The sequence below is a fragment of the Komagataella phaffii genome, chromosome 2 (genome assembly GCF_000027005.1).
Source record: "Komagataella phaffii GS115 chromosome 2, complete sequence".
In the NCBI taxonomy this organism is placed as follows: Eukaryota; Fungi; Ascomycota; class Pichiomycetes; order Pichiales; family Pichiaceae; genus Komagataella; species Komagataella phaffii.
Window position 1 is genome coordinate 728,705 of NC_012964.1, and position 27,680 is coordinate 756,384.

At 41.1% G+C, this 27,680-nt stretch overlaps 16 protein-coding genes across 16 annotated transcripts; 8 read left to right on the forward strand and 8 right to left on the reverse strand.

Annotated features, from left to right (window-relative positions):
- Positions 1 to 4: 4 nt before the first annotated feature.
- PAS_chr2-1_0396 (Mitochondrial methionyl-tRNA synthetase (MetRS)) lies at positions 5 to 1,648 on the reverse strand (the record flags this gene model as incomplete). The annotated part of the gene is made up of 1 exon (XM_002491252.1): positions 5 to 1,648. The coding sequence occupies one exon, from the start codon at positions 1,646 to 1,648 to the stop codon at positions 5 to 7; it is 1,644 nt and encodes a 547-aa protein (XP_002491297.1).
- Positions 1,649 to 1,826: 178 nt separating this feature from the next.
- PAS_chr2-1_0397 (uncharacterized protein) lies at positions 1,827 to 2,669 on the reverse strand (the record flags this gene model as incomplete). Its single annotated transcript, XM_002491253.1, has 1 exon — positions 1,827 to 2,669. The coding sequence occupies one exon, from the start codon at positions 2,667 to 2,669 to the stop codon at positions 1,827 to 1,829; it is 843 nt and encodes a 280-aa protein (XP_002491298.1).
- Positions 2,670 to 2,842: 173 nt separating this feature from the next.
- On the forward strand, positions 2,843 to 3,592 carry PAS_chr2-1_0398 (DNA repair protein Nse1; the record flags this gene model as incomplete). The annotated part of the gene is made up of 1 exon (XM_002491254.1): positions 2,843 to 3,592. One exon carries the CDS (start codon positions 2,843 to 2,845, stop codon positions 3,590 to 3,592), a length of 750 nt encoding a protein of 249 aa, XP_002491299.1.
- PAS_chr2-1_0399 (Hypothetical protein) lies at positions 3,587 to 4,633 on the reverse strand (the record flags this gene model as incomplete). Its single annotated transcript, XM_002491255.1, has 1 exon — positions 3,587 to 4,633. The coding sequence occupies one exon, from the start codon at positions 4,631 to 4,633 to the stop codon at positions 3,587 to 3,589; it is 1,047 nt and encodes a 348-aa protein (XP_002491300.1).
- Positions 4,634 to 4,825: 192 nt separating this feature from the next.
- Positions 4,826 to 6,277, forward strand: PAS_chr2-1_0400 (uncharacterized protein; the record flags this gene model as incomplete). Its single annotated transcript, XM_002491256.1, has 1 exon — positions 4,826 to 6,277. One exon carries the CDS (start codon positions 4,826 to 4,828, stop codon positions 6,275 to 6,277), a length of 1,452 nt encoding a protein of 483 aa, XP_002491301.1.
- Positions 6,278 to 6,280: 3 nt separating this feature from the next.
- Positions 6,281 to 10,153, reverse strand: PAS_chr2-1_0401 (Protein that localizes to chromatin and has a role in regulation of histone gene expression; the record flags this gene model as incomplete). The annotated part of the gene is made up of 1 exon (XM_002491257.1): positions 6,281 to 10,153. The coding sequence occupies one exon, from the start codon at positions 10,151 to 10,153 to the stop codon at positions 6,281 to 6,283; it is 3,873 nt and encodes a 1,290-aa protein (XP_002491302.1).
- A 671-nt stretch (positions 10,154 to 10,824) lies between these two features.
- On the forward strand, positions 10,825 to 13,794 carry PAS_chr2-1_0402 (Alpha subunit of heterooctameric phosphofructokinase involved in glycolysis; the record flags this gene model as incomplete). The annotated part of the gene is made up of 1 exon (XM_002491258.1): positions 10,825 to 13,794. One exon carries the CDS (start codon positions 10,825 to 10,827, stop codon positions 13,792 to 13,794), a length of 2,970 nt encoding a protein of 989 aa, XP_002491303.1.
- Positions 13,795 to 14,163: 369 nt separating this feature from the next.
- Positions 14,164 to 14,508, forward strand: PAS_chr2-1_0403 (Hypothetical protein; the record flags this gene model as incomplete). Its single annotated transcript, XM_002491259.1, has 1 exon — positions 14,164 to 14,508. The coding sequence occupies one exon, from the start codon at positions 14,164 to 14,166 to the stop codon at positions 14,506 to 14,508; it is 345 nt and encodes a 114-aa protein (XP_002491304.1).
- Positions 14,509 to 15,317: 809 nt separating this feature from the next.
- Positions 15,318 to 17,012, forward strand: PAS_chr2-1_0404 (Transcriptional repressor and activator; the record flags this gene model as incomplete). Its single annotated transcript, XM_002491260.1, has 1 exon — positions 15,318 to 17,012. The coding sequence occupies one exon, from the start codon at positions 15,318 to 15,320 to the stop codon at positions 17,010 to 17,012; it is 1,695 nt and encodes a 564-aa protein (XP_002491305.1).
- Positions 17,013 to 17,110: 98 nt separating this feature from the next.
- PAS_chr2-1_0405 (Hypothetical protein) lies at positions 17,111 to 18,073 on the reverse strand (the record flags this gene model as incomplete). The annotated part of the gene is made up of 1 exon (XM_002491261.1): positions 17,111 to 18,073. The coding sequence occupies one exon, from the start codon at positions 18,071 to 18,073 to the stop codon at positions 17,111 to 17,113; it is 963 nt and encodes a 320-aa protein (XP_002491306.1).
- A 109-nt stretch (positions 18,074 to 18,182) lies between these two features.
- Positions 18,183 to 18,878, forward strand: PAS_chr2-1_0406 (uncharacterized protein; the record flags this gene model as incomplete). The annotated part of the gene is made up of 1 exon (XM_002491262.1): positions 18,183 to 18,878. One exon carries the CDS (start codon positions 18,183 to 18,185, stop codon positions 18,876 to 18,878), a length of 696 nt encoding a protein of 231 aa, XP_002491307.1.
- A 141-nt stretch (positions 18,879 to 19,019) lies between these two features.
- Positions 19,020 to 20,675, reverse strand: PAS_chr2-1_0407 (the record flags this gene model as incomplete). The annotated part of the gene is made up of 1 exon (XM_002491263.1): positions 19,020 to 20,675. The coding sequence occupies one exon, from the start codon at positions 20,673 to 20,675 to the stop codon at positions 19,020 to 19,022; it is 1,656 nt and encodes a 551-aa protein (XP_002491308.1).
- Positions 20,676 to 21,089: 414 nt separating this feature from the next.
- Positions 21,090 to 22,826, forward strand: PAS_chr2-1_0408 (Putative transporter (DHA1 family) of multidrug resistance transporter; the record flags this gene model as incomplete). Its single annotated transcript, XM_002491264.1, has 1 exon — positions 21,090 to 22,826. One exon carries the CDS (start codon positions 21,090 to 21,092, stop codon positions 22,824 to 22,826), a length of 1,737 nt encoding a protein of 578 aa, XP_002491309.1.
- Positions 22,827 to 23,000: 174 nt separating this feature from the next.
- PAS_chr2-1_0409 (Steryl ester hydrolase, catalyzes steryl ester hydrolysis at the plasma membrane) lies at positions 23,001 to 24,188 on the reverse strand (the record flags this gene model as incomplete). The annotated part of the gene is made up of 1 exon (XM_002491265.1): positions 23,001 to 24,188. One exon carries the CDS (start codon positions 24,186 to 24,188, stop codon positions 23,001 to 23,003), a length of 1,188 nt encoding a protein of 395 aa, XP_002491310.1.
- A 540-nt stretch (positions 24,189 to 24,728) lies between these two features.
- On the reverse strand, positions 24,729 to 25,601 carry PAS_chr2-1_0410 (Essential protein involved in 60S ribosome maturation; the record flags this gene model as incomplete). The annotated part of the gene is made up of 1 exon (XM_002491266.1): positions 24,729 to 25,601. One exon carries the CDS (start codon positions 25,599 to 25,601, stop codon positions 24,729 to 24,731), a length of 873 nt encoding a protein of 290 aa, XP_002491311.1.
- Positions 25,602 to 26,011: 410 nt separating this feature from the next.
- PAS_chr2-1_0411 (Membrane protein involved in zinc metabolism, member of the four-protein IZH family) lies at positions 26,012 to 27,496 on the forward strand (the record flags this gene model as incomplete). Its single annotated transcript, XM_002491267.1, has 1 exon — positions 26,012 to 27,496. One exon carries the CDS (start codon positions 26,012 to 26,014, stop codon positions 27,494 to 27,496), a length of 1,485 nt encoding a protein of 494 aa, XP_002491312.1.
- Between the last annotated feature and the right edge of the window lie 184 nt (positions 27,497 to 27,680).

The window sequence follows — 27,680 nt, forward strand, 5'->3', positions numbered from 1 at the left end:
TGACTTATTCATACGCACCTGCTCTGAGAGGTACTTTGATTAGTGGTGGCGTAGAGCCCTTGAGAAATTTTGCACCTTGACCGTAACTAGAATCCTGCTGAAATGCAGCATAGGTAGCTGTCCGTTTGGAACTTTCGACCTTAATCATGTCTAACAATTTGTTAGATAATCCAGGAATAAAGGGCTGGAGTAATATCAAACAAACTCTGGTTACGTCCAAGGCAACAAATATTGACAAGTCTTGAAGACGCTCATTTGACTTTAGGTTCCATGGTTCAGTAGAGTTCACAAATTGATTGACCTTGAGCATCAGGTCGAATATTTCTCCAACTGATTTGTGTGTAGTAAACGTTGACATCAAAACGTCAATCTTAGAGAACAGTTGCTGCGCATCGTCAACAATTTCATCGTAACTTTTTTTCAATTCTGCAGCTTTTTCCAAATCACCTTCCCATCCTCTTTCCAAAATACGTTTCCAGACAAGATTCATGTCTTCGTTGGAAAAGCTCATTACAGATCTGGCAGGGTCAAAAGACTTTGAGATACATCTAGTGACAACGTTACAAATTTTGTCAATGAATAAATCTCTATGATCGTTTAGTTTCCTTTCTGTGAAGTCACAGTCGTTGCTCAATATTGAATTTGCACCGAGAAATAACCTTAGAGAATCGACGCCATAATAGTCACCAATGGCTAAAGGATCAGCAACATTTCCTTTTGATTTTGACATTTTTGATCCTCCCATCAACCAGTGACCGTGAACAACTACCTTTTCAGGCGGAGATACCTTGGCAGCCATAAGGAATGCTGGCCAATATATGCAATGAAATCGAGAAATATCTTTTCCGATCAGATGAGTTCCAGGCCAAAATTCTTTGTACCGGCTTGAGGGGTATCCGATAGAGGTCAAATAGTTTACTAATGCATCGAACCAAACATAGATCTTTTGCGACTCGTCATTCGGGACTGAAATTCCCCATTGCAATCTGGAACTTGGTCTCGATATTGATAGATCTTGCAAAGGCTCCCTTTCTAGCTCTTTCAAGAGATCCGAGTAATAGTTAGCTGGAATGACAAACTGCGGATTTGCTTTATAGAGATCAATCAATTGAGACTGAAAAGCTGATAGTTTGAAAAAATAATTTTCCTCTGATTCGTAGACTACCTCCGATCCAGTTTCTGTGCTGACAGTTTTGCCATCTCTTTGCTCAACTTGGGATTCTGGATAGAAAGTTTCATCAGAAACGCTGTACCACCCGCTATGCTTTCCCTTGTAAATATAGCCATTCTTCCAAACGGTTTCCCAAAACTGGCGTACTGTAGCCAGATGATCAGCATCAGTGGTCCTTATAAACCTGTCATACTGAATATCGCTTATTTGAGCCAGATGTTTGAATTTATTGCTTAAGTTGTCGCAAAACAGTCTCGGATCCGTCTTGTTCAGTTCTGCAGCTATTTGGACTTTGAGACCGTGTTCATCAGTACCAGTAGTAAAGTAGTTCGGTGTTTCCTTAAGGTCCAACCATCTTTTTTGGAAGTCACACAGCAGCATGGAATATAGATGACCTAAATGAGGAGCAGCATTGACGTAGAATATTGGAGTTGTTATGAAATATTTGGAAGCAGAGCTCAGGTATGCTCCCACCATATTATATTGTCTATAAAACGTAGATGGTAAATACAGTGGTTAAGTGCGAGCGAAAATAGTTATACTTGATGGGTCGTCTCCTTTTGGTGTGATACAAACTATTTACTATATAAAACGTAGTTTCGAACTTTGATACCGATTGAAGTATTCATGTAACCACTAGCATTTCACCATCCTATTACTGAGTCTTTTCCACAAAAATAGCCATCAAGGCAAACACACTGTAGAACATGGCCAATGGATATGCAATCAACATGCGGACATTCTGTAATCTCAAAACTGACACTATAAACCCAGAAGCTGAAGTTGTGCACCACAGAATAGCCAAAATAGCTGCCACATACCCAGGAAGGTTGTCCAATGGAACGAAAACGGCAACTGCCGACAGCAACACCAAGGGTAACAAACAATATCCAATGACACTGGCAGTCCGTATGAGATCAATCGAAGCGTCTTGTGACATGAGCTTGAATAAAATATGTTGGCATATGGTACCGAAAAGGGCAACTCCATAGATGTATCCAAAATGAGTCTTCCCACTGAGCAACAAAAAGGTAGCAAATGCTAAGCAGAAGAGAATAGGACCAGCCAAGTCCGAGTCTGTCATGATATCTGCACTTATATTGCCACGCCTTGGATTTAATACGGCTGCCGTTTTCTCTTTAATATGTTTAAAATTGATACCCAATTCCTCGAGTAATGGAGGTTCTCCCGGGTACCCACTGGTGGAAAATGCTGCCAAGAAGCCCTGTGATAGTTTCTGATCTCCTATGGACCCACTGACATTATTAAAGTCCATAGATCCAGAAGGAAATGACTGGAATGGCGGTGGCTGCTGCTGTTGTTGCTGTTGTGATTGAGCTGCGGGAATTTGAAAGCCTGGAGCTGGGGAGTGTGACTGGCTCACATGATACGGTGTTTGCTTTTGCTGAAACGGTTGCTCCGCAGAATAAGATTGTTGTTGTGGAAGCGACGCAGGGTTGTATTGACCAAACTGCTGTGGTTGTTGATAGAAAGACATTCCCCTTTTTGGTATGTAATGCCTTCAGTTGTCCAGATCTTAGTGAAGCTTGTGATGGGTTCAAGAAGCAAGAGAAAATCGAGGGTTAGAGAAAATAGTGCTAGCTAAAACGCGGTTTAAATATGATGATCCTCAAAATATTCTACTACTCTCAGTAGAAAGCAGAATGAACCATGGAATACACCGATACGCATAGAGCACTAGTTCAAGTATTTATGGAGAACAAGATGCTCACTATACCTGACATTAAGGAAGTACTGCAGGCTGTCAATGAAAGTGATAGAGAGATATCCGTCAACGACACCATCAAACTTATCAATGAGAAATTACATTTTCTCCATCTGGAAATAAAATCTATAACACTCCAAGATACTACGGAAACCGTGTATTGCTTTGTTAACACATTACCGGACAAAGTCATGGAATTCTCTACTATTTTCAGCGTCACGGAAATTACAATCCTGAAGAAGCTAATCGAAATGATAATGCTGCATCGTTCCAATGATTCCGATGAAGAGTATTATATCAGTAGGAAAGAGGCCATCATATTAATTAGAGAGCAATCTAGTCTACAGGTGAATCAAGCGAATGATCTGCTCCATAAATTGGTGGAGAATAAATGGTTCGAACGTCGTGGTGATAAATATACTCTTTCTCCATTATGTCTCATAGAGTTGAAAGATATGCTAATTGAAAAATATCAAACTAGAAAGGAAAACGGAATCGTTAACATCTGTCAGCTATGTGAAGGAATAGTAACTTTAGGTGTCAGGTGCACTTGCTATATTCGTCTCCATCACGACTGTTTCAGAAAGTACAATGTCATTAACCCACAAGAAACATGTCCCAATGGCCACAATCTTCCGCAAGGTATGGTTGGAAAAATTTTCTACGAAGTACAAGAAAATGAAACCAACTCATAATCCAAGTTCATCCAACCATGCACTTTCGACCTCATCAATCAAGTCCCACACATATTCTTCTATTTTGGAGTCATCGTACAATTCGTTGTACATTAGGTATTCTTTCTCTCCTTGAGGAGCAAATTCAGGTTTATTAGCTGTGTTTAACTGTACTTTCCCTCCTCTGAAACAACTGGCCATGGGATAATAGCCCAAAGAACCATCATCTCTGGCACCTTTCTTTAATTCCGAAGCTGGCGGAAGAAACTCATAAAGATTCTCAAAAGCAGTTCCTTTTGGTTCTCCATTCACAAAAACTTTGATAAATGATCCCTGTATTACGGGAGGCTTGTATCTGTCTTTATCGGGAATAGCTTTCTCACCAAACACGGTCACTGGGTTCAATAAATGATCCATAGGTTTCGTCACTACATAGTCATACTGTTCGAAAAACAGCTGGTTCTTATATTTAATAGGAATTTCGTCTCGGTCAATATCGTCAATCTTTATTCTGTCAGCTAATTGTATCAGTAACCCAATAGTATCACCCGTACCAAAGCTACCCATGAAATCTTGAGGTCTACTCAAATGAACCTTCTGCCCAGTCAGATCTCTGAAGCCGTAACCATAAGCATCGTAACCAACTGGTGCTTCTAAAGAGGCTTCTCTTCTACCAAACCCCAGTCTAACGTGGGAATCTCCCTCAGAGTTTAGAATTTTAAACTCCACATATACCCTGCCTTGACGTATAGGTAGTGAACCTTTCACTGATCTCCAACAATCTTCAGATGTACATTGATCACAATCCTCATTTATGCACATTCTCTGTGATCTATCGAAATAGGAAAACCTGCCTTTATAAGGAGGCAAATCTGTAGTAGAATACATCTTGGAAAGTAAAAACGGATTAGGTCGACATGGTTTATACTTGAAATCTCTTTTATTGTAGGGAATATCCTCAGTTGTGCCGCAGCCTGGCCCTAATTGAGGTGCTAGCAATGGTTGATATAAGTCCGACTCTTTGTAGGGAACAGGTTTCAGCCGGGGAATTTTTGAACTCATTAATATGTTCAATGATGGTTTATGCTATATAAGGTTGTTGGAGAGATTCTGGTAGAAGGAAGTTCTAGCTGTCTAGGCGGAGATCGCACATTAAGTTTTTGAATTTTTGGCCCGCTCTCCCATGTCTGTCCCCTTGCAAATGATTTCGAGCTACCCTCTGAACTTCTAACCTTGAACCTCTGCCTTTTGGATATGAGTTCTTTCCCTAGGATCAATATTCCCAAGGTTCTGGAGGCTCAGGCCAAATACAATATGTTTACATGTGTAAGGCCGGTAGCCATGCACATTGAGAATCCTCACAGTTTACTCAACATGAAATTATGTGCCATTAAGGACAATATATGTGGAATTCCAGAACCTACAACTTGTGGCTCAAAGATGCTGAAGAACTATAGATCCCCCTTCAAAGCTACAGTACTAGAAATGCTGGAAAACTATGGCACAGTTATTGTGGGCAAAACCAACATGGATGAGTTAGGTATGGGAAGTACTAATACAAACAGCGTTTTTGGACCAGTCTACAACCCATCCTTTGATAAGACTCAAAAAAAATTGTCTAAGTATACATTATCAGAATCACAAGACATCGAAGAAACTTATGATTTTCCCAAGCACATAGCTGGTGGATCATCTGGTGGATCTGCCGCTGCAGTGGCTTCTAACGTTGTTGATTTTGCATTGGGCACAGATACTGGTGGCTCAGTAAGGCTACCTGCCTCTTACTGTGGCGTTGTTGGCTTCAAGCCGACTTATGGACGGCTTTCTCGTTGGGGAGTAATTCAATACGCTCAAAGTTTTGACACAGTCGGTATTTTATCTCGTGATGTAGACACTTCGAAAGTAGTTTTTGACTACTTGAACGAGTTTGACGAGAAAGATCCTACTTCGTTACTTCCATCTCATAGAGAGAGAATTGATGAGTTGGTTGAAACCAGAAACAAAGGCTTGCACAAGTTACGAATTGGAATACCCAAGCAACTGAATCTGGATATCGATTCGAACGTAAGAGAATCATGGATAAAGCTTATCTCACAACTATTCGATCAGGATCATGACATATACCCGGTAGATATACCATCCGTTGAACACAGCATACCCTCTTACTATACATTAGTACCGTCTGAAGCAGCATCTAATCTAGCACGTTACGACGGGATAAGATATGGTTATAGAAGCAAATTGGACTCCAAGGGAGATGTTCTTTTTGCACCCACCAGAGATGAAGGATTTGGGGAAGAGGTCAAAAGGAGAATTTTAATCGGAAACTTTAACTTGTCTCACGAAGCATATATTATTCATTACTTAAAGGCCCAGAATTTAAGGCATCAAATAAAATTGGACTTTGATAAAGTTTTTCGTTTCCCTAACGTCCTAACTTCTTCTCAGCCTTCTTCGGAAGGAGTGGACATTTTAATTGCTCCAACAAGTCTTTCAACGGCGCCAACCGTGGAGGAAGCCAATTCGATGACTCCATTAGAGGTTTTCGTCAATGATGCACTAACTGTACCCTCGTCACTGGCTGGGCTACCCACTTGTAGTATTCCCATGAAAACACCAGAACCAATTGGCATGCAAGTGATCGGTCAATTTGGTGACGATAACCTTGTGCTAAATGCCAGCCGTTTGATACAACAGTTCATGTAAATATTAAATCCTGTTAATATACTCTTCTATTTTAGTCAAAGTCCCTTTTTTGTTCAATTGCTTTCGGTCGTCCCAGATAATCTTAGTTAACTGAGAATTATGCTCCTGCAGTTGATCTATGTTGAACTTTACAGTTTTATTTACCAGAAGCTCTTTGAGCCTATTGGCATATTCTTGATCATACTCTAAATTAACATTGAATCTTGCGTGGAACTCTTGAATGTCCGGTCCGGAGTCAGGATCAAGGTTGGGTGGTTCACTCGCATTCGAGTTAGTCTCACCCTTGGCCTCTAGCACGGATTCCTCATTAGAAGCACTTGTGGCCCCAATATCTTTGGTACTTTCAGCTAATGGGGGCTGAAGAAGCTCAGTAGACTCAAAGATGTCGCTCACCGCTATTCCATTAGGCGGTTTTATTTGAGCCTGCAATTGATTCTGCGATCCACCAGGCAGTTCTGAATCTTCAACCAATACGGTCTGATCTCCCTCTGGAGCCTGGGTGCTAGTCGCCATAAAAGTATCTTCAACAAGAGAAGGGACCAAATTCTCTGAATTCGAAGTTGGATTGATGCCTGGTTCTGCAGTTTCTGCTTGCTGAGATTCGTATAGTATTCTTGTAGAATCTTCTTGACCGGCTTCTTCCGGCTTGCTGTCTGTGTGCACATTGATAAAGGCTTGATCCAGTGCTAATTGATTCTTGCTTTGTTGAAGATATTTTCTTTGTCTTTCTGTCTCTCTTGCATGCATCATTTTACACTCCTTGATGAAATTAGCATCACCTATTTCTTCTATTCCCACTTGGGCATTTGCAAACATTTCCGAAGCCTTCAATAGTCTCTCACGTTCCCCAAACTCGCGTGCATCTCTGTAAATCATTTCAACGTCTTTAAGAAATTGCTTTGGCTCACTATAGAAGCCATTCCAAATTCTTTCTTCTATTACATCAAGATCCATGTTATAAAACTTTTTCCCAGTAGCAACCTCTAATATCATGTCTCCGTCACGTTGATAGGGCTGATCTTCAGGATGAATGTTGCTAATGTAGTCATGGAACAAGTGAACCAGATAAGAATCATCAATGGTGGGCTTTCTAAATCGTTTATACCTTTGTTTGAATAGTTCCATCAAAGCACTCAGTTTGATCTTCAACATGTTTTTGAGTCTCATATCTAGTTTTTCCAATTGTTTTACTGTGCTTTTATCATTTGCTTCTACTGTAGATTCCTGTTGCACTTGGGGTAAGTCCCTCAACTTTCGTCTAGGCCTAGTATCAATTTCGTTGAACTCGATTGGCTTCAAATTAAGAGCAGCAAATATTTGCTCAAAATAATCTCTTCTTTCATCTTTATCTGGGTATTTCAGTTCAATTACATTCTTGAACTCGAAAACATCCAACAAAATTTGTTTCTCTTCCGCAACCAGTCTTGAGGAGTCAAGTAATCCTAAAATCAAGAGCTGATCATTGGCATCAGCACTTCTTAAAAGAGCCGATATAGTTGAAATAACAGTGTCTGGAACAGATCTAAACCAAATATCCAAAGATGGAACTATCACTATTGAGGGTTTGTGTTTCTTTGCTTCCATGAACTTTTGTACTATGACCGCTTCCAAAGTTGATGAGGAATTGGAACTATCATTGTACAGGGTTCCCAAGTCTAACGACTGGACATGGTAACCTTCCATGTGATGCAAAATAGCTGGTCCGAGATATATTTGTCCCATTCCTGAACCACCTGAAATCAATAATCTTGGTTTATAAACTCTGGATCGTTTCAATGACTGAATAAGTTCCTGTCTGTCAAATTTATTTTTTCCCATGCTGGAATAGTCAACATACTGTGAATCCTCCAATAATGTCACCCTTTTTTCAGTTGGTAAAGATTGGTGTAATTCTGCTATTATATTGTCTAGGTTCTTTTTAAGTAGGGACTCCAACGACTTGGGAAGGGGGTTACTGGGGCTTGCAATAGATCGAGCACTTGAAGGGATTATTTTCTCCAAAGCTAGCATGAAATCATTTGAGGAGACTTCTATTTTGGAGGGGTCTATTTGTAATTTCAGTTGGCTTTGATAAACTTGAGGATACTTTCTTTGGATACTGTTCAATGCTGCTTCCGTGCACAAAGCCCGCAAATCCGAACCACCGTAACCTTTTGTCAATTCTGCAAGTTTTTCGACGAAAGTTGGTTCCAGTGGAGGGCTCCAGTTTTTGGTTTGAATTTGAAGAATTTCCTTTCTTGCTCTGAGATCTGGTAATGGGAAATAAAACTCCCTATCAAATCGCCCAGGTCTTCTGAGAGCGGGATCAACTGAATCTGGGCGGTTCGTTGCACCAATTACAATGACCTGACCTCTATTGTCCATCCCATCCATGAGGGCCAAAAGTGTAGACACGATGGAGGCGTGGATCTGCTCTTGCTTCGACGACCTCACCGGAGCCAAGCCATCAATTTCGTCAAAAAAGATAATGCTTGGCTGTTGGTTTTTAGCTTCTTCAAACAGTAGTCTCAGTTGCCTTTCTGCCTCTCCTACCCACTTGGAGAGGCAGTCTGCACCTTTGCGCATAAAAAATGTAACTTTTGTATTTCCTGTAGAACAGGATGCGGCTAGCGCTCTAGCCATGAGAGTCTTACCAGTTCCTGGAGGACCGTGAAACAGAACACCACGGGGTGGTGTGATGTGAAAACGTGTGTAAACTTCAGGATACAATAAAGGCAACATAACCATTTCCTTCAGTTGATTAATGTAATTGTCCAAGCCTCCAACGCTAGTAAAATCAATGTTCATATCGACACCTAAAGGATCTGAGTCAGCCAAAGAGTTCTTTTTTGATTTGATAACTTTACCCATGTTAGCTGGACCGGTATTAAATTTTGCATTAGGATCTTTCCTGTTGCTTTTAGAGTTGATCGGCGCAATTTCATCCTCAGATGAAGAGCTAGAGTCGTTATTTAATGCCGTGAGTCCAGGTACATTTTGACCAAAGATTGAAGTTACATCACTGCCTCCAAATGGACCTACAGTGGGGAACAGACGCTTCAATCGATTGGCATGAGAACTGTATGCTCGTTTTTTCGGAGTTGGGGGGTTCACTAGTTCAGTTATCTCATTTGCAAGTGGGGGTGGGATAGTATAATCAACGTTCTTCCTGTTCCTCAGGTTCAGCTTTCTGGAAGGGGGAGTATTTGGAGGAGAATCCTTGAGATCTTCGAGCTCTTGTTGGATCGAGGATGCGGCATGATCAGAAACTTCTACAGATTGGGAAGCGTTAGCATCATCCTCTTCCTCTTCAGAATCGAGTATTTGTCTTCTTGACTTTCTGGACTGAGAATTGGAGCCTTTTGACCTGGAACTGCGAGTTCTTCGAGCTCTGCGACGACCCTTGGATTTGGAATCATCGTAATCAAAATCGTCCTTCACTATGAACTCTTCATCAGCCTTTCTCTTTGCGAATCTTTCCTCCTCAGAGGTTAATCCATCAAATTCAGAGTCAGCCTGATCATCGCCGTTGTAATCTTCAGAATCATTGTATTCGCTTTCTTTATCGCTATGTTCATTCTTCACGTTATTATCGGTTTGGTCAACCTGGACTGTGGTATTTTCAGTAGGGTCGTTATGGCCATTTTCATTGACATTTTCATTAGTCAACTTGTCGCCGCCATCATCGTCGTCCTGATCCTGGTATGCCTGGTCAAAGATAGCATCCTCGTTATAATTTACCTTTTGCTTTTTACGCCTGGGAGGTAAAATCTCATCTTCTTCGTTGGAATGTTTCTCCTCGGTGAGAATATCACTCGTTTGACGACGATGCCTAGCTCTAACTCTGGGGGACGATTCCACGGAATTGTTTTGGGACGGCGTCCTTCTGCGAACCATCTACCTTCTGAATGTATCAAAAGTACTCAATTGAAGACCAGTAATTCAGATATGATACTTTGAGGACAAATTAATCCGACTGTGCTGTCTTCAGTGGTTCGAAGATCTAGTTACTAGGCACCAAAGTGAAAGGTGATGAAAGAGACGTACGAAAATGGTAACTGATAGACCATACGCGAAGTCAGCGCGCTTTTTCATTAGCCTTGAAATGGTCGTCTGGGAACCGCTCGGGACACCGTCTCACGTACTAAGATCGAGGCTGACAGAGTGAACTACAACTTTTAGCTTTTAGAACGTTGAAAAATCATCGATTTTGGAAAAGATTCAGCTGCTCTTGAGCAATTAATAAAAACTAGATAATCGCAAGCATATATTATGCTTTAAACGCACCAGTTAGGCCCGAATTTGTTCCTGAATTTCTCTGCTCCGGCGATGAGCTATTATCGTAAGGTGATTTTCTTAGTCTCGAAGGTGTCAAATCCATAAAAAAGAGCGATGCAGCCAGGGAGAAGATCTTTCTTCTCTTGCTATAAATCAAACATTATTCATACAGAGTTTAATCGATTCAACAAAGCATAACATTGATTGCAATTGGTTCCGTCTTGAACTGCTAAGGAGAACAATCATAAATTAGTATTTTGTTTGCTTGTTAGACTCAAATCGAATTACAGATGCCAGAACCATCTATAAGTGCACTTTCCTTCACTTCGTTTGTCACTAATGATGACAAACTGTTTGAAGAGACTTTCAATTTTTACACGAAGTTGGGCTTCCACGCAACACGCTCATATGTTAAAGACAACCGGTCAGACTTTGAATTGACGGGGATTTCCACGGATTCAATCAAGGAAATCTGGCTGGAAAGTTTCCCACTATCTGAAGTGGTCGAAACGTCAGCTGGTAGAGAGTTGAGAAAACCACTGCAAGAATCTGTGGGCTACCAATCTGAAGCTCTTCTGGGATATTCTCCCTACCAGAGTGACGGTGTTGTTATAAAATTAAGGTTATCAAATCATGACCTTCAGAAAAACAAAGACTTGCCCGGTGAAGTTACGTTTTTCACCGCTAGTATCGACAAATTAAGAGCTAAACTCATTGAAATTGGTGCTGAGATAATTCCCTCAGAAATAGACCTTGTTGAATTTTCAACCAAGGATCCTATGGGCGACGTCATTAGCTTTTCTTCTTATCCCTCTTTGAGTTCCAAGAAGATTACCTCTCCAGACTTTTTCCTCCACCCTAAGAAGGAAGTACGCTCCCAAGAATCAATAGTTGAGCAGGTTAAATCTGAAGAAGGTAAGAAGAAGATTGCCATCATAACTTCAGGTGGAGACGCACCGGGAATGAATGCTGCAGTAAGGGCTGTGACAAGAGCCGGTATTTTCTATGGCTGTAAAGTTTACGCTTGTTATGAAGGTTACACTGGACTGGTTAAGGGTGGTGATATGTTAAAGGAACTGCAGTGGCAAGATGTCCGTGGTTTACTTTCCATTGGTGGTACCATAATTGGTACTGCAAGAAGTAAGGAATTCAGAGAACGATGGGGCCGTCTTCAAGCTTGCTACAATATGGTCAGCAATGGTATTGATGCGTTAGTTGTTTGTGGAGGTGACGGATCTCTTACAGGTGCCGATCTATTTCGAAATGAATGGCCTGAACTGATAAAGGAACTTTTGGGTGAGGGCAAAATTACAAAAGAACAATATGAAACACACAGAAACTTGACAATCGTAGGTCTCGTTGGTTCTATCGATAACGATATGTGCGGAACTGATTCCACAATTGGTGCTTATTCCTCATTGGAGAGAATCATAGAGCTGGTAGACTACATCGATGCTACTGCCGCCTCCCATTCACGAGCCTTCGTGGTGGAAGTCATGGGTAGACATTGTGGATGGTTAGGTTTAATGTCCGGAATTGCTACTGGAGCTGATTACATTTTCATCCCTGAAAGACCTCCAAGTGAAACAAACTGGAAGGACGACTTGAAGAAAGTCTGTTTGAGACATAGAGAGAAAGGACGCAGGAAGACCACCGTTATTGTTGCTGAAGGTGCTATTGATGACCAACTGAACCCTATCACTTCTGAAGAGGTGAAAGATGTACTAGTGGAGATTGGTTTGGACACTCGTATTACCCGTCTAGGACATGTCCAAAGAGGTGGAGCTCCGTGTGCTTTTGATAGATTCTTGGCCACTGTTCAAGGTGTTGATGCTGTTAGGGCTGTTTTAGAAAGCACCCCAGCAATTCCTTCTCCTGTCATCAGCATTTTGGAGAACAAAATTGTTCGCCAGCCGTTGGTGGAATCTGTTGCTCAAACAAAGACTGTCAGTGATGCTATCGAGGCCAAGGATTTCGATAAAGCTTTGAAATTAAGAGACCAAGAGTTTGCCACATCATATGAGAGCTTCCTGTCCGTTTCCAAGTATGACGATGGATCATATCTAGTACCAGAGAGCTCAAGATTAAATATTGCCATCATCCATGTGGGAGCTCCAACATCTGCGTTGAATCCTGCCACAAGAGTTGCTACTTTGAACTCGTTGGCAAAAGGACACAGAGTTTTTGCTATTCGAAACGGATTTGCAGGATTAATTCGCCACGGCGCTGTACGAGAGCTCAACTGGATTGATGTTGAGGACTGGCACAACACAGGTGGGTCGGAGATTGGTACCAACAGAAGTCTTCCTAGTGATGATATGGGCACTGTGGCGTACTACTTCCAGCAATACAAGTTTGATGGTCTTATTATTATCGGTGGATTTGAAGCTTTCACAGCTCTGTACCAGCTGGACGCAGCTCGTGCTCAGTATCCTATCTTCAATATTCCAATGTGTTGTCTTCCAGCTACTGTTTCTAATAACGTTCCTGGTACCGAGTATTCCTTAGGGTCTGACACATGTCTAAACACCTTGTCTGGATACTGTGATGCTGTGAAACAATCTGCTTCTGCTAGTAGAAGAAGAACATTTGTTGTGGAAGTTCAAGGTGGATACTCAGGATATCTTGCCAGCTACGCTGGTCTGATCACAGGAGCTTTGGCTGTTTATACTCCTGAAAACCCAATCAACCTTCAAACAGTGCAGGAAGACATTGAATTGTTGACTCGAACATACGAGGAAGACGATGGTAAGAACAGATCGGGTAAAATCTTTATTCATAATGAAAAGGCTTCAAAGGTTTACACCACGGATCTGATTGCTGCTATCATAGGTGAAGCTGGAAAGGGTAGGTTTGAGAGCCGTACTGCCGTGCCTGGTCATGTACAACAGGGTAAATCTCCCTCATCTATTGACCGGGTTAATGCCTGCAGACTGGCTATCAAATGTTGTAACTTCATCGAGGACGCCAATTTCCAGGTGAAACACAATGCCAATTTGAGCGCCGACGAACGTCATTTGAGATTCTTTTACGATGACGGAGTTAAGACATCTGCAGTGAGCGGCAAATCTTCCGTGATAGATGATAACACGTCAGTGGTCATTGGAATCCAAGGTTCCGAGGTTACATTCACTCCTGTAAAACAGCTATGGGAGAAGGAAACTCATCATAAGTGGCGAAAGGGTAAGAACGTTCATTGGGAGCAGTTGAACATTGTCTCTGACCTCTTGAGTGGTCGTTTGTCTATTCGTACCACGTAAAAGACGGATCAAATCGGTTGTTTGGGTACTAAAGACAATCCATTTTTTTTCTTTCTCTCGAGCTGGATGAAACTAGTGCATGTACGAATCCGTGTGTAATCTACTGGGATGCTTATTTTACGCATTTTTGTTGATAAAAATAGAGACCTACTACTACTCCTGATTTCAAGCCTTTCTACCTGTAAGTTTCTTTTTTTTTTGCTGGTGACAATAGCCTTTTTTTTTACCTTTTTTGCCATCGTTGCGTCCTGTATAGCTTCTTAAATGTCTCCGCAACAATTTTTATGGGAGCAATAGATTACCTCTGGTTTTACTCGTAACCTCTAGGGTTAATAGGCCCATTAAATTGGCTATGGGAATGCGAGTGATATGGCTTCAACTATAGAGAGTGCGGATTATTGTTCATTTTCTACTGTATGCAAGATGTGGCATTTTTCTTATTGTGGTGAAAGGTACCGCTGCCCCTCAATTGGTTGCATACTGAAACGACAAGTTGAGTCGAGTCCCTGGAAAATCCTACCAGTTGCAGGCAAAATAAGTCAACCACGCCGATCATCACAGCGAAAAGAGTTGCATTTGGTTTTGAGAGACGGTGTTTTGGTAAACAGCAAGCCCCAATGCAAACGATCATACCGATCTGCCATGGCAGCCTGTTGGTCACATGAAACACACAGGAGCACAGGGGAAGTTTTATTATCATGCGCGGTGCAATAAATGTGCATGAGTTACGCATTTCGGATATCTGCTCCTTATATAAAAGTGTTTACAGAGACCATAGTATGATGCGCGTATAGTCTCTGTATCTACCTTGCTTTTGTTCTGCACAACACCACATTTTTCTTGGACCACTTCTAGCATAATCCGTCTGTGAAAAATGCACACCGCACTTATCTTTCACGTATTTGAAGAAAAGCCTTTTTCATCGATCGAATGATATTGCACTTGGACGCACGAACACACCCATTACCAATAAGAATGTTCAAAAAAAAACAACCATCATGCACAGATCACATTGCACCTGATAACTTGTGGCATTATTTCTGCTTCTTTAACCTTCCATAACACCACTTTTGGTACTTTTTCCAGCTTCGCCTCAATAGCATAATAAACCAGCTGACATTTCACAGTAAAACTTTGTGTATTGCTAAGACCTCTTTACAGACATCATTTTGTGATCTGTTTACGAAGTCAGCACATGAGTTGCCGTTTCTTTTTTTTTTCTGTGAGGAGCGAATTTTCAACAATTATGTCAGTTGCCCTGCTTGAAGAAGCGTATATCTCAAGGAACATCACCGCATTTTTTTTTCCCCTTTTCTTACTTTATCGAATCTCAGTCTTCACTGTAGTTTTTTTTTCCGGCCTGTTTTCCGTCATAGGATCCACTACAGTACGTGTATCGCCGGGAGATTATTTCTACCATCCCATACCTCTTCAATCGTTTTCATTTGAAGACAAGAAAGGCACACAAGTCTTATCACTCCACTCAAAAAGTGAACGAGAAACACCACCTATATGACTTAGGTATGCCTGAAAGTCGAACAAGCAAAGGCTCGATCAAGAGCGTACCCAAGAAGTCTGCCTTTGTGCACAAACTTTATACCATGCTTTCGAATGAAGAGCTAAATGATCTGATTTGGTGGACCGGCCCTGAAGAATCGGGCACTTTTGCATTACTTCCGGGCGCTGAATTTTCCAAGGTGCTGTCCACTTACTTCAAGCATGCCAACGTATCCAGTTTTGTTCGGCAACTACACATGTATGGGTTCCATAAAGTTTCCGAACAGCCGCTTGTACAGGGTGATACCATACCGAAAGTTACCTGGGAGTTTCGTCATTCAAACGGTAAGTTCCGCAAGGGTAACGAAGACTCTTTGCCGCTAATAAAAAGACGTTCTACGTCCTCCTCCTCCAAAAGTATTACTACAGACTATGTAAAGTTCCGTGTCCATGATCAATATTCCTATTTCCCCCAGGATTTACAGTACCCCCAGAATCCACAGCAATCCAATCAAGAAGGTGAGACGGAACATACACAGCAACCTGTATTATATCATCCTCAGCCTACTGTTTATTATCACCCTAATGTTGGCGTGCCCCCTGCTCCGCCGGCGCCAGCACTGGCACCTCCTCCATTTTCACATCTTGGCCAACCGATGCAACCAATGAGTCACCAACAGCCCCAACAGCAGATTCAACAGCAACATCATCACCAACCCCAGTCCCAGCACGGCCAGCCCCAACAGCCCCAACAGCAATATCGACAGTATACCTCTCATCCCCCGCCTGCGTTGTTGCCGTTTACACCTATGTACAATATGAGACCGATGACAGCTTCTCCCACAAATATGGAGCCTATGGTATTGCCTACTTACCATTCTATGAGATTGATTGAAACTGAACTGGAGGTCAAGCAGTCCCACCTACAATCAAAATCGGACGCACTCATAAAACAAGTTCATGATTATAATAAGCATATCCCCAGTTTGGTTCAATTGATTCCTCCTCACTTCGAGCCTAAAGTAGACAGAAACATTCAACATAGTCGGCTCTCCGGTATAGAAGCGTCTGTTAGGAACAGAATTTCCAAGTTGAGTCAGCCGAACCCACAACCAATACATTCTGCACATTCGTCATTTGTTTCTTCAAAGAGAAATTCCTCTTTAGTTGATCCATTGCAGGATCTGCCTTTGACAGCACCAGTCCCTAATACCGGCTCCGGCTTTTTGTCTGCTCATAGAGGGTTTTATGTTCCCAAAACGAATTCAGTATCATCATCATCTTCCCTTCCTGTCACTCATGATCTTCCTGCAAGAAGAACTCCCACTCCTTTCAAAGATAGAAACCCTGGCGACTCCTCAGTTGAAAGTTCCCATTCTCAATTAAGACCATCTATTTTTAGGGTTCATACCAAGGAGGAGCCAGTAAAAGCTGAAAAGAGCTCCATTTTCAGTAACAAAGACGATTCAATTTTTTCCAACGTGCATGCGTCCTCTATTTTCTCACAAAAAACCTCCATTGCATCCCAAAGATCTTCATTGTCTATGATTCTTAACAAGCCTACAGTTGATTCACGCGACTCCATAACTGGCTCTCCTCTCCGCAAAGTTTCTGTACACACGATTGACGAAGAATCAACTTCATCGTCAAACAAACGTTCGCACGACGATAGTAACGGCTTTGAAGATAAACGGGGTAAACTCATGAAACTAGATTCCTAGGTTATTTTTAGGGGTCATTTATTGCCATTCCTTTTTTTAGGCTTTATTTCTTTTTATATTTTCCCAGTATGTATTAGTATTATAGATTATGGTGACTGTCACTGGAAAATGAGCTGCCACATCAAAATTAGTCCGTACAAGCCGCTTCGAAGCCACCAACCCGAGTCCGTGTAGTTAGTTGCTGGCAAATTGTCGATCGACAATTGATTCAGAAGGGTCAAAGCTTCATCCCAATGATTGCTGTTGAAAAGCTCAACAGCCTCTTTCCGTCTCTGGAGAACGTTCCGGAACAAATTGTGCTTTTCTTTATATTTGTTTTCACCTTGGTTGATTTGTAGTAACATGCCATAGAATGACATCATTTGTTGTAGAAATTTCAACCGGATTGCCTTATCCACCTGAAACTTCAAATTATTCGGTGTAACAGTGCTCAAAAATGAATCCACGCTTCGGTTTTCACATATAGTTGAATTCAAGACAGTCACTTTACTAAGCCTCCGTATCACGCTGGTGTCGTTCACACAAACTGTTTCCAGATCGATTGGTTCATTAGGTATGGTAACGTATTTCTTCCCAGTAAACTTCCTTGTATAGTGATTTGCAGCTAGCGACTCCAGTTCAGACTCTAATAAATGATACAGAGCCGCCTGAGACACAAAAAAGGGAAGATCGTTCTCTCTAATTGACTGCAGTTGATGGTATAAATCAATTATAGGCTCGTTCTCATATATGCTTATGGCATCGTTGTCACTGATAATCAGATCCATTTGAAAATAGCAATCTGGAGAAAAGCTGTAATAATCCACCTTGTATTGACAGATAAGTCCTTGGTTTATCCTGTTTAGCTCGTAGTTGGTTTGAATTTGACTGCTTTCAGCAAGATCTGGAAGCTTCAATTGCTCTGGGTTAAGAGATATGGATAATCTAATCTCGATGTCTTCCAGGGGAGATTCTCTAAAATAATCAACTAGTTTGTTCCTATTTGCCTCATCCGATTTGTATAGAAGCCCTTCAAATAACAAGATAATAGTTGATGAAAACAGAGCAGATCTCCATGTCATATCATGTAACCCACAAGAGCGAGTTCCTATAATTCTTTAATAGCGAAAAATACAACTCTGAGGCCCCAAAAAAAATCAATCCCTGCAACTCAGGCCCAATTGTCCTCAGATGGATCAAATATCCATAGAAACAGAAAAGGACCGTTTTGAAAATGTCAAAGACCCCGCTTTGAAAGAGGAAACATACGTTCACACTGTCTATAATGAGATAGCCTCGCATTTTTCACAAACCAGATACAAGCCTTGGCCCATAGTTGAAAAATTCCTAAACTCCCGGAAGAATTATTCCATCGGCTTGGATGTAGGATGTGGAAATGGGAAATACCTAGGTGTCAATAAAAATCTTATGATACTAGGCTCAGACAGATCGGATGGGCTAATTCGATGCGCGTACAAGAATGGACATAGAGGGTTGTTGGTAGCAGATGGCCTACAACTACCCCACCACAATGACAGATTTGATTTTGCCGTCAGCATAGCAGTGATTCACCATTTCTCCACGGAAGAAAGAAGGATACAAGCCATCAAACATATCTTGTCAAAACTCAGACCACAAGGGGAAGCATTAATCTATTGCTGGGCTTTGGAACAGGAGAATAGCAGAAGAGGCTGGAAGGAGGGAATGGACCAGGATCAGTTGGTTCCCTGGGTAATGAAGAGTCAGAATGAGCAACAGACAAAATTAAGATACTATCATCTTTATAAGAAAGGCGAGTTGATAGATAATAGCGTAAGTGCTGGAGGGGAGATCGTTGAAGATGGTTACGAGAAGGATAATTGGTGGGTAATAGTCAGAAAAGTCTGATCTTTGATTCTTTATACAATCATAGTTACGTTGATATTGTCATGTTTTTTTTTTGTTTTTTCCTTTTCTTGCTTACTTTCTCTACTTCATCTCTTGCACGCCTTCCTTTGCATTTGCATGTATTATATCATCCATTTCAAATTAAGTTATCGAACTAGCACCATTGCTTACTGAGGAGTTTGGTCCCTGGCTTTGCAATGTAGCATTCCTTCGTTCAGTCTTACCTTTCTTCATTACCTGTTTCAATGCAACACTGTCTAAGGGATCTAGTAGTTCAAAGCTACATAAGAGTTCATCTGAGACACTCATGACAGCTCCCCAATTATCAAACTCTCCACAGTAATTTGGCGCGCTGAAGACGGTGACAAGTGACCTGTTGTTGAAGAACTCATATCCGTCTTCAACCACCATATGCGCCCTCACCACCAGATCAAATTGAAACTTGTTCAAGAACTTGTTTATGGCTATTTTGTTGAAACAATATGAGACACCTCGTTCATTATCGACCCATTCATTTGAAGTGTCAGCAGGATCTGACCAGAGCAGATCGTTTAGCAGTCCAAACTCAGGTACATCAGTAGGCCTTTGAATCCTCTTTATATCGTCCATGGAATTTAACATTGGTGATAATCCGCCATGAACACAAAAGATCTTTGATGCAATGACAGCGGTGATAGGCAAAGTATTAAAAGTATCCACAAACATCTTCCATGTTTTCAAATTGGCTCTTCTTTTGCACTCATCGTAAAACCCATAAGCTTTAGTCACATTAGCACATTCATGATTTCCCCTTAATAAGAAGAAATTCTCTGGATACTTGATCTTATAACATAACAGTAGCAAAATCGTTTCTAAAGACTGTTTCCCTCTATCAACATAGTCACCTAAAAATAAATAATTTGAAGCAGGGGGGAATCCACACTTGGTGAACATTCGAATTAAATCTCCAAATTGACCATGTATATCACCTACAATTTTAACGGGTGGTGATAATTCTAAGAGAGGAGGTTGCGACAAAAATAGCTCTCTAGCCTTTGAGCATATCACAGATATCTCACTGGTTTTAAGACATATATTTTTGGTTCTTTTTCCAGAATAACCAGCATCTAGTAGCCGCTGTATAATATCCTCAATATTAATAACCACACCTCTACTTGTCATTAAAGTAGTTTTTGGGACAGAAGTTGACATTGTTGAAACGGAATCGGAATTAGCAGGAGAATTAATATTGGAGTGTGATGACTTTGGAGTGTTAGCACCACTGCTATTGTTGTTGTTACTGTGACTTAGAGCAGTTAAACTGGTGCTGCTTCCTTGAGTGACCGTTAAATGGGGTGTATTTATAGGCGAAGACGGAGAGCTCGTATAGCTGCTTAATCCGGTATTATTAAACCCAGAATGCTGTTCAGGACTCGTGTTAGAAACTCCATTGGTTATATCTTGTTGTTTTAATATGGGTTGTCTTGGTTCCATTTGTATCATGGAGGGAGGCAATTGTAAGTTGTAATCATCGCCAACTGACAGACTGCCGAATTCTCCGCTAAGTCTGTCTGTAGATGCTCCCATTATTGGTGTTATTGTGGGCTTTATATCATTTCTAAAGGATGATTTCCTGCTTCTATTGTCAAAACTTTGCGAAGGCTTAAACGATCCAGCGTCGTTTAAATGTTGCGACGAGTCCTTCGAGAGACTTCTTCGACTTCGGAACGACCTCACGGAACGCGTACTAGTCATTGTATCGGACCTGGGTAAGGCTCCCTCTTTTCCCTTCGGTTGCTTTGAAGTTGAATTTCCCATCTTGTGCTAAAGTAAACTATTTGAAAGTAGTAACTTAGATTGGGCAATGTAGGGGTGGTAGTAAATTGGGTGTTTCCTCTTCCTTTCTTTATTTCCTCTTTTTATGTCTTTTTTAGTGGTGGCCTATTCTTGGAGTGTGTTTGAGCGATAGTGAGCAACAGAGAGTGGGAAGTTTATCCGAGGAAGGTGACTTCTTTCCGGCACGAGTTGAAGTTAGATGGGTAAAGGGTGGTGGTATCTTTTCTGTGTGGTGGACTCTAAGCTCAATCATCCCTGTGGTGTTCAGATGTATTATTATCTCCTATCAGCAGTTTTAATACGGTACACAACCATTTTTATCACACCGTGCATCTTTAGTCAACATTGAGAAATAAATATACAGACTTCCTGTCCAGCATTGTCGATACTCAACGAATGGAGAAGTACCAGGATAAGTACCACCCGAAATTTGTTCCAGGTACCTATTCAATTCGTGCTGTTAAAAACAGCAAGCTATGGGGTGGTAATGGAGATAGTAAGGTGTGGAAGATGAGAAACGGGATGATATTGTTACCCCAACCTTCTAATTCAATTAATGACCCCTTAAATTGGGGTTTCCTTCGCAAATCTGTTCATTTTATCCAACTGGTCATCTTGGCTGGGTTCACTGCCGCAATATCCAATAATGCTTCCGCGGTGCAGACTGACATTCATGACGAGTTTAACATCTCCTACGACTCAATGAATACGGGAGCAGGAGTGCTGTTTGTTGCGATCGCATTAAGTTGTTTTTTACTTGGTCCTATTTGTCGTGTTTACGGTAGAAAAATTGTCTACTTGATCGGCCTAGTTTTTGCAGTGCTGGGATGTATATGGTTCACTGAACTAAGGAATCAAGCCGACGCTATTTGCTCCCAAATATTCATTGGCATAAGCCAGGGAAGTACCTCAGCTCAGGTTCAACATTCCTTTTCAGATATGTTTTTTAATCATCAGCTTGGAGCCTCTATTACGATATACGTTTTGAGTTATTGTATAGGAACTTATCTTGGTCCGTTGATAACAAGATACATAACAACAAGCCAAGGATGGCACTGGGTTGGATGGTATGGAGCCATAATAGCTGGTATCTTGTTAGTGGTGTGTATCTTGTTTTTGGAAGACACTTCGTTTGACAGATCACGATATGATGCTCTTTTGGACGGTGAAACTCAGAAAAACTTTTACGAGACAAAGTTATCCAGATTAAACAGCAGGGGCCAACAGAAATTGCAACAAATCAAGGAATTGCAAAACATGCTTAGAAATTCACTAAATGCAACTTCCACGGAGGAAGATAATGACTCCATAAATTTGAGGCCCTATAATTTATATTACCCCAATGGCCAAGGCGATGAAGAAGAACCTAAATCGTACTATCAAAGGATGAAGCTTTTACGAAAAACCCCCAAAATTGGAGATTTTTCTAAGCTGTCTTCTTTACTGGTGCATTCGTTAAAGGTATTTTCCTTTCCCTCAGTATGGTTAAGTGGCGCCTTTTTTGGTTTTCAACTCTCTGCCTTATCGTTTTATTTAACTACAGAGGACACTAACTATGCTGAACCTCCGTTTTCTTATAGTGATTCTGAAATCGCCCGAATGAACATACCACCTTTAATAGGAAGTATTATTGGGTGTCTTTATGCTGGGTCCACTTTAGACTACTTTGTGCTTTGGTTATCCCGAAAGAACGATGACAAACGAGAGGCCGAGTTTCGATTATGGTTTGCACTCTTGAATGCTATAATATCCCCGGCTGGATTGCTAATGTTCGGAATTGGCACTGCAAGGAATCTAGATTGGAGAGTAGCGTATGTCGGTTTAGGATTCATAGGATTTGGATTCAGCGTTGGCAGTGATCTGGCTTTCACTTATGTTATGGAATGCTATCCTGAAATGATATTGGAATGTATGACAGGTGTGGCAACTATTGCTAACTTCCTAGGCTGCATTTTTACTTTTGCTTGCTCTCCTTGGTTGGACGCTTCTGGAGTGGAGAATACGTACATAGCACTCGCTGTTATTAATATTGTTTTAATGCTTGCTTCACTTCCATTTATTAAATGGGGCAAGCATTTTAGGGCCCGTACGAGGGAGGGCTATTTGAGTTTTGTGGAGAATATAGAAAATTGACTATAGAAAATTGAGTGATATGTACATTAGTTTATATTATGGAGATAATTAATTGACAATGAGTGGCTGGCACCTGTAGTATTGTGTTTGGAGTGATGTGGAAAGCAAAGAATGAAAGAATTGACCAAACTTTTTAGATAATTATTGAATGGTGGTACGTGTGGCTCCCTTTAATTATTGCTTCAGGAAATCTAACATTGGTTCTGCAATATCCTGAATGACATCATCCGACCACAAGACGTCCAGATGGGCATATTCTTTTAGTTCCAGATAGGTAACTACAGGGCTCTGAAAACAATTCATGAGTTTCTTCCCATCGACGAGCAAATCTATGGATCCTAAAACACAAAAAATTCTGGGTAGTTCCTCCTCAATTTTTGCCCAATCACCGTTATCAAAAACTGATTTCTGATGGGCATATCCAACTGAATCACTAAGCCACCATTTCATCAATTTGGCGCTAACATAAACTGGGGAAAAAAGAAAATGAATGCTGCGAATTTCAGGATCCCATAAGGTATCATTCCATTCAAATAAATAGTTGAACATGGCGTACGCACAGAAATCAAAAAGTTTATAGCGGTAAAGAACGCTCCGCACCTTCATCATAATTGGCATAAATGCTTGAATACCGAACAACCAATCATAACCAGTAGGAGATAGCCATCGCATGAAACGAAACAAAAGACGATCATTTATCATTTCGCCTCCAAATACGGCTGGAGCCAAGCAGACCAATTTATCAATATGCTCTAAGTTTCGATTGGCCAATAAGTAAAATACTTGGGTACCGCCTTGTGAATGACAACATAAATTTATAGACTGTGAATTGGTAGCATTCTTAACGTGCTCTATCATGGTTTTCAGGTCAAATGTAGCCATCTCATGAATTTCCCAATCCCACATTTTAGGATCGTTGTCCTTAAAGACCATGTGCGTTGGATGAAAGCCACATCTATTGTTTCCGAGCCATACATCGTACCCGTTCATCAACAGGTAATAGGCTATACTTTTTCTTCCGGATGACAAGAAAGAGGCGGAACTTTGAAGTAGACCATGCAATAACAAAATGGGCTTTGAAGAGACTTCTTTGTTGGGATTCACCAGTCTCTGAATCACTATTTCAAAGCCATCTGGGGTGAGTATGTGGTATTCAAGAAGATCTAGTCCCAGCATGTGAGCGTAAAACTGTAGATCATCTCTCTTGGGAAGGGGCCTGGGAAATGCCTTAACTGCCATTAACTTTCTATTCTTTTTCTGAAACAAATTGTGCACTGAGGCCAAGACCATCAATATGGTCAGTAATAGAGTTGCAAACGACCATGCCACCAATGTCCTCAGTGTTTCCTTGATCGGCAACATAAGCGTTTAAGGTAAACAGAGATATTCCGGCGCGCTATGCCAGATCCGTAGGATACGATTTCGAGCCATTGGGTCTACAGATCCTGTTTCTAACATCTTAGCAAAAGTCTTTAGTGAATCAACCACAATGGGATGGAACATCAGGAGGCTAGAAAACGGAGACTTATGCTGTACTATTACTGAATTTGAGGACAAAATTATAATTCAAATAACGTACGCTGGCCAACTGGATACCACTTTCCAAGTTTTGAGAGAGGACGTACAAGTTCTTGTAGGCAATACCTTGGTCAGCGATGGAACTGACCTGAAAAATAGGGTAATCGCCGGCGAAATTGGTAAACTACTGGCATTAGAATCAAATAAACAACTGATATTGAGTGTCAGCAGTAAGATATGGAAATGTATGCAAGGTTCAGAGTTTGATATCATGACTAGAGTTCTATCGACACTTAAAGACACTATGAACGAAAATCCCAAACTACGAGCACAATATGAACAGACGTCGAAAAAAGAAAGAGATTATTACATAGTATAAATTAATTACAAAGTTCCGGAACTCTCATTGATAGCAGCCATTTCCAAAAGTTCAACTTTGGCCATATTGAAAAGTTCCCTATAATTTGAAGGGTCTATATATGCAAATGCTTCCCACTCAGAAGACCAGTTTTCAGACTCAATCTCTGTAATCAAGCTATGAAGTTTATCTTTGCTAGCTTTAGCATCTTTCGAGTTCATCACAATCTTAACCTTCATCTTTGCTCTGGCAATGGGGATTAGTTGCTTGGATACCAACAACCTGATGGCGTCCAGCGCATGTGATTTTGCCGGTTTTGTAGACGTCAAGTTGAACTTCAGCTCGTTTAGTGCCTTATGAATCATTGTAGTTGGATATCTTTTCATGGTTTTAGGGTTGATGCATTTAGCACTAACTAACTGCAGTACCTCGGCCGTGTACTTGGATGAGTTGGCCTGTCTTTCTTTTTCACTAAGTTGGATCTCTCCTTTATTCAGAATCTCCTTTATGATCGTGTCAGTATCTGTAGTTCCAAAACATTTTTTTAGGTCATCATGAGGAGCAACCTGGCCTTTGGAAACGTTTACAAATACTTGAGGAATCTGTAGCACTTCGTCTATATCCTTTTCCGCTCCAGATCTCCAGTCTTGAATCTTGTTTTGATAACAGGCAATCTCGAACCGTTTCTTGTTCTTTCTCATCCTGACCAAGGAGACGTTAGTCAACTTGATCTGAGACATAGGCTGATTAATCGGCATTTTGGGTAGAGTCTGTGATGAGCAGAAGGATGAGACAGGATTTTTTTTCTTGAAGGGCGTATGCACTTGGTCACGTGACAATCTAGGTAATATGAAACATGGGGGAGAATCAGCGGGCCAAACATTGAGGCCGCTTTCCATGAAAGTGAGGGACCAAGCTACAGGCAAAGAAATGACAGATGCGGATCATACGTGAACCACATGGTCTTGGTATTTGGCGATGTTTTGAAATTTCCTGCTTAATAGAACTCCCAACCAATTTGTTATCGCACCTGTCAAGAATGAGTTTCCAGGAACGTAATTTCACTACGTCAAGCTCTCCTTCGGTCTACATAGCTTATGACACACAAGGTTAACTGTAGTCAGCCTGGATTTACATCCCACCTATCACTGTTCACTCACTCCAGTATGGTACACTGTTGCCAAGACACGGGTTTCAATCCTCCCTGATTCTGTCACCTGGGAAAGTTAATTCTCGAATTGCAGGCATTATAGGATCTTTTCTTATTCTAAAACCTTTCTTGCTTTCTTTTTATCACCCAATCTTTAACATGACAGAAAATTCAGCAGAGCTAAGGAAAAGGTCCGTTAAGAACGACAGCGGATCTTTCCCTTACTCGGATAGTGTCCTTATGAAAAGGGCCTCTTCAAGCTCTTCTGAGTTGTTGGGAAACCTCGCCGATGAATCAACCAAAGAGGAATACTTGTTGAACAAGCTGGATATGTTTCTTAGTGATTTGGAATTCAAGCTAGACAATTTTGAGGAGTACATGAGCTCCTCAAATCATGAACATCTGGAATTTATTAGCACACTTTTGTCACTCAAAGACAAGGTTGTTCGTAAAAGTAAACAGTTTCATATGGATCAAATCCTCAAGATCATTGAAGATAACTATGGCGCATTGCTGCCTAGTAGCCTGAACGTGACGGAGAAATTGATCACAGCCATTAACTTCCTGGATGCAAAGCTTTCTGAATTTGACAAACTACTTATTGAGGAGCAGAACCAGTTAATGCCAATCATCAACCAAAAGCTGATGAATGTCGATGAAGCCATAGAGAAAGGAGCCGACAATAAACTCATTCATTTCTACGATCTCCCCTTTCACTGGAGAGAAAATAAATACATTGTTTTTGGTTACAGATTCAACGGTACACACAAGGAGGCAACCAAATCTATATGCCAATGCCATAATGAAACATTCAATATCTGGTCCCATTTGTTAGGTGCCATGCTATTAGTTTATCTCAGTTTTTGTCATTTGCCTTCTATGGAATTGTTTCAATCGTTTAATATGACAGACAAGTTTGTCTTGTACCAGTTCATGTTTTGCGCTTTCCACTGTCTCATGAGCTCAACATTTTGGCATTCGTTCAGCAACATTGCAAGTTTTCCATTGCGCAACAGTTATGCGTGTGTTGACTACACTGGAATTACCGTCCTCATCACATCATCAGTCGTTACTACGGAACATGTTGCCCTTCAGCATGTAAATGCGTGGTATAGGATATGCCTGATCACGTTTTCCGTTCTATCAGGTGTTGCGGGCGTCATGTTCACGTGGTCGCCTTACTTTGATAAACCTGAAAACCGGCACCTGAGGATATCTTTTTTTGTTTCATTAGCATTTCTGGGGGTATCAACCTTCGTACTCCTTTGGTTTCTAAAGGGAGTTAGTCCTACGTTTGCATTTTATTTTCCATTACTCCGAAGCTTTGCATCATATGGAATTGGGGTTGTCTTTTATGCGACGTTCATTCCTGAAAAATGGAGAACCGATGTGGTGGTAGACAATAAGGAGATTTGTGATAGGACATTATTGACCCTCTACAAAGAATCTAGACTCGAGGAGGAGCTGTATAACAAGACACCAGAATTAACATCCAAAGGCAAGAAGAAACACCTGACTTCACTTTATTGGTGTGACTATATATTGTCATCCCACAATATCTGGCATTTGTTCGTGCTTGGAGGAATTCTTGGCCATTATTCGGCCATCTTGGAGATGTTCGGGAACATGAAGGACTTTGTCTGAGGAAAACAAGTTGATATTAGAGAGTTAACATTACTGATTGAAGTAGATTGTATATACACGCATGCATTGGTTCATAGGTATCTTTTAATTGAGCTTTGCCTATCATTTAACCCCTGCAACTAACCACACCATCTGTACGGAATTGTGATTTGTTTCTCGAATGGTACCATCTTTTTAGTCTCGA